At 41.3% G+C, this 9674-nt stretch overlaps 1 gene segment (V, D, J or C); it reads right to left on the reverse strand.

Annotated features, from left to right (window-relative positions):
• Positions 1-371: 371 nt before the first annotated feature.
• On the reverse strand, positions 372-7170 carry LOC105471741 (immunoglobulin kappa variable 6D-21-like). The segment is given in 4 exon segments: positions 372-1565; positions 2353-2458; positions 6367-6523; positions 6734-7170. Coding segments are annotated over 4 exon segments (324 nt in total).
• Positions 7171-9674: the final 2504 nt, after the last annotated feature.

The following is a 9674-nucleotide window of genomic DNA, read 5'->3' on the forward strand; positions in this document are numbered from 1 at the left end:
GAAGGAAACTGCTCACACTCCCATGGGCGCTGCATTGAGCATAGAGTCCACTGCCAGTGTGAAAGTCTCAGAGGCATGACCCTTAGGGCTGGGGCTGGGCTCCTGGAGCCGGCTGCTCTCAGCTCTATCCTCACTGGTTCTGAGTGGCTGGGACCCTGCTGGAGCCAAAGAGGGAGGAACAGCAAATGTCCCTAGAGTCTTTACTCAGCCAGGCTCTGTTCTGGTTAGAAAGAAAATGAGCAGATGCTAAATAAACAAACATAAAATTACATGCATAAGTATATATTTGTAATATAACATATTACATATACACACAATATTTTAGATATAAGTTATATTTATATATTTGGATATACTATGCATCTATATTAGGAATAAGTATAATATGCACATTTATATGTTAATAGATATAACTTTAATTGTTGGTGTAAGATATGTTTTTTAAACTTTGATAAATTGAGCACAAACATTTAAAACCAGCAATAGTTGCACCGCCCCCTGACCCCTTCCTCACTACAGAGCCTGAGGGTCAGGAAGCTGAGGACCAAACCTACATCCATCCTGGGCTGAGTGGTACCTCCCCACCCATTGCTAAGGACACTGACTTTCCTGAGGGGGTCTGGGGTATCACAGAGCCGCAGGGGCTGGGGAGATGGGCAGTGGGTCTAGGCCCCAACTGGAGGGACTTTTGTCCCCAGAGCTCAGGGTGGGCAGGTCCTCCCCTGGTGGACTTCGTGAGACAGAGCAGCACACGTGGCCCAGTGGCTGTTTGGTAACAGGAAGAAACCACTCCAGGGGCTGTTGGCAGCCTCCCCTCTGACTGGATTCAGTCCATATCAGGTAGTGTTTGGGGATTCAGCCAAGGCGGTGGGGAGGACAAGGCTGGGCTTCCAATCTCAGAGCACAGAGCACAGGGGGAATTTTCCACAACTCAGGGCAGTGGCAGCCCCTCCCATGTAACCTAGATCATACATGAGACCTCATTTTAGCCCTAAAATATCCCTGTTGGTTTTCCTAATATTTCTAAGACCAGGCTTAGTTCTGGTGTTTACTGTGGTGTTTGTCTGCCATCTAATGGCTGGTTTGTGACTTAGCATCTTATAGGATTTTAGATGCTGAGTCCCAGTCAATCTTGACTGTGAGTCTTTTCATGGGCATTGATGAAGCAGATCCTGTTACATCCATCAGTAGGCCAGATCCTATAAAGAACACAGAATGATACCTCTCGTGGATAAACCAGTCCCAAAGTTGAGGACAAAGGATATCCAGAAAAGATGTTGCTCCCAAAACGATTAGCAATTAGGTTCTGAAATCCATGTGAAATGCTGAAAAGGTAGTTTTGGAAGAGAGAGGAAGGGCTGTGACAGACCCTGCCGGGCACAATGGCAGGAGCTGGGGTGCAAATCCAAGGGTCTCTTTTCTGGATCTGTCAGCCCAGGCTCATTCCCGTTATTCTGGAATCTCTTCCAGATCTGATCTGAGGACCACAGTGGTTGCGCCAGCTGGAGAGCTTTTGAGGACTCCCAGTTTTCCAGACTAACAGCTGGTGAGATTTACGCTCTGAGCTATAACACAGTGAGGGAACACTGGTCAACATTTAGGGCAGTGCTAAGCAAAATAATTTTCTAAGACAATAAAAATGTCTATATTTATGTTGTACAGCAGGGTAGCCATTAGTCATATGTGGCTATTGAACACTTGAAATGTAGCTAGTGTAACTGAGAAAACATGCTTTTAATTTTTAATTAATTCTAATTCACATTATTTGTGGCTGGGCACTGCTAGTGTTTACCATGTGAGAGGATACAGTTTTAGACAATAATAATCAGCAATGTCATCAGCGTAACCAAGCTGCTAAAAGTTAAGCAAGCGTCTGCCCCAGGACCACTGTGCTAAGCTGGGGTGGACCATGGCCAACGTAGACAGAGCGCATGGGTGGATCTCAGGAAACTTCCCTGGATTTCTCTGCTTCTAGGCTGGTGATAGAAACTCTCTCTCTCTTAGAAGCTGGAGACTGGGGCCCACAGTGTTGCCACGGGAATCTGAGGCAGAAACAAAACACAAATCTTCCCCAGTGTTAATAATGTCTCACTCTACCAGCCTCACAGAGACTTGTGTTGGCTGATCAAGTGGGAGGTGAACACTGGGCTTGCTGAGCAATGATCTGTATCTCAGCACAGGACATAAGAACCCTGTCACATGGAGCTCCCGTAGCTGCAGCCAGGACCCAAGGGCCAGAGCCCCATGTCCAGTGCTTCCTCTGCCTCTGATGATCCCATCCTAGAGGCAGCAACCAACCCACTGATAAGGCTCGAGTGACAGGGAGGGGCTTTGTGGAACCTGCAGACTTACAAGGATGCAAAACTGAACTTCCAGCTTCTGAGCCAGGGAACATTCCATGTTATGGGTGTGACCCAGGTCAAGGTGTTTGATGAAAGATATTCGTATAAATTTTCTCCTGAAAGGAATAAAATCACAGAAGGCATCTTATTATTATAGTACTGGTTGCCTTTTTCAATGCGCAATGGTTTATCTGAAATCTCCCAATCCCTCCCCTTCCCGTGATGATCCCATGGTCTTTGCTGTTCCTATGGACACTTGGCTGCCTCGTCACCACTCAGATGCATCTTCAGTATGACCCCGAGACCTTCCCTGGTCAGCACAAATAAATGGCCTCAACCTCCAGATGCCACATGCCACTGCCTGAATTTTATACAATTTATCAGCTACTGAAATGATTCTTTTCCCTTTCATTGTGTACTATTGTTCTCTGAATGGCTCATTTCCCTGCTGAATATCAGTACTTGGGATCAAAAATGATCTTATTTACTCACATGCTCCTAACCCTCACATGATGGCTTTTAATTGTTCCTGAAAACTCTGATATTATGTTTAACATCCATTAAATGCAAAAATATGTTTCTTTTTTATTGAAGAAAATATCATGGCTTCCCCTCAGCTAAAGACAATTAACTACTTTTATAGTTGAAAAAGATCCACTGGACATTTATAGGAGTAACAAGCATCATCTTGAAATTAGATAGACTTGGTTTGCATGTAAGATGTACAGTAGGAGGAAGAGAAGCCCTCACAGTGGGAGGGGTTTGAGGGAGAGGGTCAGGATGTCTTCCCCTGGAAGGTGAGGGAGGGTCTGATGAGTGATCTCAGGCAAGCATCCAATATCAGGACTAGATATGACTATGAGTAAATCCCGTTTCCATTGGCTTTGATACCAGAAGGAAGTACTGATGGGGAAGCTTTGGGAATATTCATAGGATGAGTGGAATACGGATTGGAAACAGCATGTTTCTAAACGCATACAAACAGCTCACAGACATTCAAACAAAAGCATCTTACAAAATGTTACCTTTTCCTCACCTTTTCTTGCCATTTGGGTTTAACCAATCATGGCACACAATTTGAGTTTCACTACATGAGGGTCTGCAACTTGAAACTACCCTAAGAAAGAATTGCTATTGCTGACTGTCTGCCTGATACCATAATATAGAAATAAAATGTCTTGTATCGTTGCTCTTTGGTATAAAATATATGTGATAAAAAATTATTGAAAATCGATATAACTTTTTGTGACAAAATATGGTGAAAGTCACTCACAAAATATCACCAAATCTGGTATGTCTGTTTTCTCAATGATTACACTGTATGTCAAAAATTATTTTTGAATGAGTGACTTATGTGCACAGGAAACAAAGTAAAACAAATAAACCGAGTTGCTCTTGGTATTAAAAAAATCTAGGAGCAGGATACTGGTCCTATAATCAAGAATGGTGAAACATTTTTTTTAAAAAAGAAAATTCAAACTGCGGTTTGGATTTTGGAGGTGGATGAAAGAGGACATATGCAATACTTCTGATACACAGAAAAGAATATTTACTCTAAGGGTGGAGGGTTACTGCCCTGTATTTCATATGTCAGGGCAAGATATAAAATAAAATGTCCACTGAGTTTTTCCGCCTCATCTGAACTCCCAAACTACTTTCTCTTACTCATTAATACCATGGTACACTCAACTTTTGGTCAAGTTGCTCTTATTACAGCAACTTTATTTCAACTTCCTTGGGCCTGGAATCTTATTCTGCTCCCAAGACTGGCAACAAAGGGCTCTGTATCCTTCTGGTTTTTGATTCCAGGTAAATGTTCTTTTCGGAAAAGTCTCCTTTTCAAAAGCCCTAGAGAAATGTCTATAGTTATGTTTTCCATGGACCAGTTTTCAGAAATCAAAACCCAAATATTCAGCATTTTCTGAATTCTCAGTTGAATGCTGCACTGGTGAGAGTGAACCTTAATGTTAATCTGACTTAATAAACATCATGCTTCAGGGGGCTGCTTTGGAAATAGAATTTGTCACACCTGTGAACCCACAATAACTGAAACCTCAATCCACGGGATCTTCTGTCACTATAGCTCTAGACCATCACCTGCTTATTTCCTAATCTTTACCCTTTAAAATGCTTTTGCTGTAAATGAGAAACTGTAGCCCTGAAGAGAAATCCAAAGTTTGTACCGACTTGTAAAAGATAGTTTATGGAAAGAAAAGGGAGAGGTGACCTTCAACAACTGTCCATGTAGTTTGAAAGTAAATATGGGTAAAGATGAAAGTATGTCACTGTGTTTTTAATTTGCATTTTCCTGATAATTAGTGATGTGGAGCATTTTTCTATGTATTTGTTGGCTGTTTGTATAACTTCTTTTGAGAATTGTCTATTCATATTCTTTGCCCACTTTTTGGTGGGATTATTTGTCTTTTTCTTACTGAGTTGTTGGAGTTTCTCATAGATTCTGGTTAGTCCTTGGTCAGATGAACAGTTTGTGAATATTTTCTCCCACTCTGTGCGTTGTCTGTTTGCTGATTATTTCTTCGTGTAGAAGCTTTTTAGTTTAGTTAGGTTCCATTTATTTATTTTTTGTTTTTCTTGCATTTCTTTTGGGGGCCTTAGTCATGAATTCTTTCACTAAGTCAATGTCTAGAGGAGTTTCTCCAATGTTATCTTCTAGAATTTTTATGGTTTCAGATCTTAAATTTAAGCCTTTGATTCATCTTGAGCTGATTTTTGTATAAGGGGAGATATGAATATCCGGTTTTATTCTTCTACCTGTGGCTTTGCCAGTTTTTCCAGTACCAATTATTGAATAGGGTGTCCTTTCCCCACTGTATGTTATTGTATGCTTTGTTGAAGATCACTTGGCTGTAAGTATTTGGGTTTATTTCTGTGTTCTCTGTTCTGTTCCATTGATCTATGTGCCTATTTTTATACTAGTACCATGCTGTTTTGGTAACTATAGCCTTGAAATACCATCTTACTCATGCAAGAATGGCCATAATGAAAATGTCAAAAAATAATAGATATTGGCATGGATGTGGTGAAAAGGAAACACTTTTACACAGCTGGTAGGAATGTAAACTAGTACAGCTACTATGAAAAACTATATGGAGATTCATTCAAGAACTGAAAGAAATACCATTCAGTCCAGCAATTCCAGTACTTATTTTTTCTTATCTACCCAAACAAAAAAAAGTCATTATATGAAAAAGAAACATGCACATGCATGTTTATTCCAGCACATTTCTCCATTGCAAAAATATGGAACCAACATGTGTCAATCAAGCAACAAGTGGACAAAGAAAATGTGGTGTATATACACCACGAAATACTACTCAGCCATAAAACAGAACAAAATAATGACCTTTGCAGCAACATGGATGAAGCTGGAGGCTATTATTTTAAGTGAAGTAACTCAGGAATGGAAAACCAGATAACACATGTTCTCATTTATAAGTGGGAGCTAAGCTATGAGGATGCAAAGGCATAAGAATGATATAATGGACTTTGGGGACAGGGGAGGAAGGATAAAAGGGGAAGTGAAGGCTAGAAGACAACATATTGGGTATAGTATACACTGCTCGGGTAACAGGTGCACTAAAATCTCAGACATCACCACCAAAGAACTTATCCATGTAACTAAAAACCACTTATACCCCAAAAAACTATTGAAATAAATCAAATAAAACAATTTGTTTTTAAAAAGATGAAAGTACGCAGCAGTGACTCTAGTTTCCTCTCTGCTGAGTGAACCAGACTTCATTGTATTGGTTAACTCATTGCCCCTGAAGCACCTGCAACGATCAGAAGTATTCTAGGGTATCACCCAGTTTCTCTGTTCAACCAGGCTGAGCTAGTTTTTGTTCTGGGTTGTAACACAGTGTGAGGGAAACTACTACTCTGCTGACAGTAATACGTCGCAGCATCGTCAGCTTCCAGGCTATTGATGGTGAGGGTGAAATCTGTCCCAGATCCACTGCCACTGAACCTTGAGGGGACCCCTGAGATGGACTGGGAAGCATACTTGATGAGGAGCTTTGGAGACTGATCCGGTTTCTGCTGGTACCAGTGTAAGCTACTACCAATGCTCTGACTGGCCTGGCAGGTGATGGTGACTTTCTCCTTTAGAGTCACAGACCGAAAGGCTGGAGACTGAGTCAGCACAATTTCACCCTTGGAGGCTGAAATTATACAGCAAACATTAGTACAACATAAATATGTGTGTATGAAAATCACCTCTAATCTTGCTAGACATGAAGAAAGAATATGCATTACATTTTTTAAATTAGGATTTTAAAATCAAGCGAAAAATCACCTATTGCAGGGCCCCCAATGAAAGACATCACAGATTGAAATAATATCTCCACCTAGCTTTGTGGAAATATTCTCACCTGGAACCCAGAGCAGCAGAAACCCAATGAGTTGTGATGGAGACAACATCTTCCTGCCTTGACTTGTCAGTTTTGCTCATGCCACATCCCAGAGAAAGAGCCTCTTTTGAGATACCGAGAGGCAGGGCCTTTTCACGTGTAAGAGGAACGATATATGCAAATTAAGGGGATGTCCTATTGGTTTAAATAAACAGAAATCACTATTGCCAGGAGAGCGTCCGCCCGACCCCTTCCTTGAGTGTGTGAAGCGCCCTCTGCTGGCGCCTGCGGATGAGCTGCGCTGAGGCTCTGGCCGGGCTTGACCAGATCCAGGGCCTAGCTCCAGAGTGAAGGCAGACTCCGCTGCCATCTGTGGGAGGGTCTGCAGTTATCTGGGGTGAACAGCAGCTCACATCCTCGGTCTCGGCCCAGGGCTATGTTAACTCTCCTGCTCTCTGTCGCAATGTAGGCTGGAAAAGGTTTGTGAACGTTCCACAAAGCATCACTCCATACAACACTATATTGATGACATCATAGTAATTAGACGTGATGAGCTGGACATTGTAAGAGCTCTGAATTTCTTGTGAAAACACATGTGCTCTACGGGGGGGGGGGGGAGATGCATCCCCCAAAACGTCAAGGGCTTGTCACATTAGTGAAAATGTCAAGGGTTTATAAAAGGGGTATGAGTCGTGCTGGCTCATCCCCTTCAAAGTAAGGAAAAATAATTGCACCTTGTACTTCCAACCACTAGCAATGAAGCACAGTGCTGGTTAGGTCATCGTAGAGTGTTGACAATGCATTTCGCACTTGGGTTTACTACACCATCCCATTTATCAGCTAACTTAGAAGGCTGTCTTTCATGAATAAACTCTGAGAAAGAAAAGATTCTGCAGTAAGTTTGAGTTTTAATCCAAATGCCTCTGTCACTTCAGCCATGTGATCCAGCACAATGCCTGGTGCTAGATAATCTATATTAGATGAGGAAACTCTGTAAACCTCCATGCAAGCTCCAAAAAAGAGTCACAGAAAAAAAATCTCTACAGTTCTTGAGCAAGATCCTGAAATGCCCCCCAAAATAAACAAACAAACAACTCACTGCTCAAAATGCAGCTCTCAAAATATCACAGGGTCCTTGTAGGCATGTCCTTGGGTAATTGACTGTTTGACTAAATAATTAAGTGACTAAGCTGCCTTGATAAATTGAGAATGTCACTCTCACCAATTTTAAGGTCAGGTGAAGCTCAGCTTAGGATGCAGATGGTAGTTTAGTAACTGGGTTCAAGTAAATTCAGAAGGCATGCTTCATTTCCATAGACAGATGTTCCAGTTCCTTGTATCATTTTTCTCTCTCACTTTAACACCTCTGCATCAGCTGTCTCTATGATATCATGGGTTTTCCTGAACAGCTAATGCAGAGAGAGAATACAAAAAAGAAAAAGAAAACAAACAAAAACAAAGAAAATCAAAGCCGCAATGAGAACAAGCTGGGCTTCCTCTTGAATGGGTTGGCATCATATATTTGTCCAAATACATGTGGACTGTGTTCACACTCTAGCAACTGTCATGGATGGCTGTCAAATATTACCTTGAGTTATCCTATATCTGAGCAGAGGACATGTTCATCAAATTAGTGTAGATAGAGAAGTGTCTGGAGTCAAGTATACATATGGATTTCTGAATAGCTGGCTGGCCCAGGTCCTGGAAAAGAAGATTATAGCAATGAGCTGGGCAAACATTTTGCCCAAATGTGTGAAACTCACAAACATATTTATCTGTGCATGTTCTGAAAAGTGCATACAAAATGTAGCCAGTTCTTATCTCCCTCTGTTTTACTTTTCACTGCACCACCTTTGATCCCTGTTATTCATACCGGCAGCCTTTAAGTCACCAGAAATGTGTGCAGACATTATTTTAGCAATTCTATCATTCCATCACTTTCAGGAATCCACTAGTAACTTTCAGCTGGTGTACCACTTGCCCCAGCTAGAGCCCTCAGCTTGAACTAGCTTGCTCTGTTCATTTCCTGCAGAATTCATCACGTATAGCTGGAAACACTGAAGGATCTTGCTTGACTCTCCACCCCAACTCTAGTCCACTCTCTTTGACAGCAAGCTGCTAGTTTCTGCTGACATCCTCATTAAAACCCTAAATTTGCAATTCAAGCTGACTGAGTGGAAGTGGAAAGGAGCAATCCCAGGCAAAAGGCTGCAGATATAATTTCTTTCCTTACTCAAAACATTTTCTTTCATTTGTTTTGAATAATATACATTATTAAATGTTTTATACTTTGCCAATTTTCAGAGCGCTGAAATCGATTTGATATTTTTTAGCTTTATACTTAATTTGTCTTTCTCATATACTTTTGCTGAGAGAATTTAACAAACTCTTTGTGACACCATAAAGAGAGATGCCTTCTAAAATGAATTTTAATGAATATGATAGCAACACTGAAAGGACGTAGATATATGTTAAAACATAAGTGATTCTGAAGTAAAGACTTTGAACTCTATACCCACAGTTTAAAGAGAAATCGTGCACTTAACAAGATTATTATTATTAAGTCTTGGCGGGGCTCGGTGGCTTATGAATGTAATCCCAGCACGCTGGGAGGCGGAGATGGGTGGATCACCTGAGCTCATGAGTTTGAGACCAGCCTGGCCAAGATGGTGAAACCACATCTCTACTAAAAATACAAAAAATTAGCCAGGCTTGGTGATGCACACCTGTAGCCTCAGGTTCAGGAAAATTGCCTGAACCTGAGAGGCAGAGGCTACAGTGAGCCGAGATGGCGCCACTGCACTCCAGCCTGGGCAACAGAGTGAGACTCTGTCAAAAAAAAAAAAAAAAAAAAAAGAAAAAGAAAAGTTAAAAAAAAATATGTATGTAACTCTAATCACTAGATTTCACATTTTCAGGGAATGCACTACAAATCTGTAAAATACCTTATGCATATTCTAGA

This window comes from Macaca nemestrina, chromosome 13, assembly GCF_043159975.1.
Source record: "Macaca nemestrina isolate mMacNem1 chromosome 13, mMacNem.hap1, whole genome shotgun sequence".
Classification (NCBI taxonomy): domain Eukaryota; kingdom Metazoa; phylum Chordata; class Mammalia; order Primates; family Cercopithecidae; genus Macaca; species Macaca nemestrina.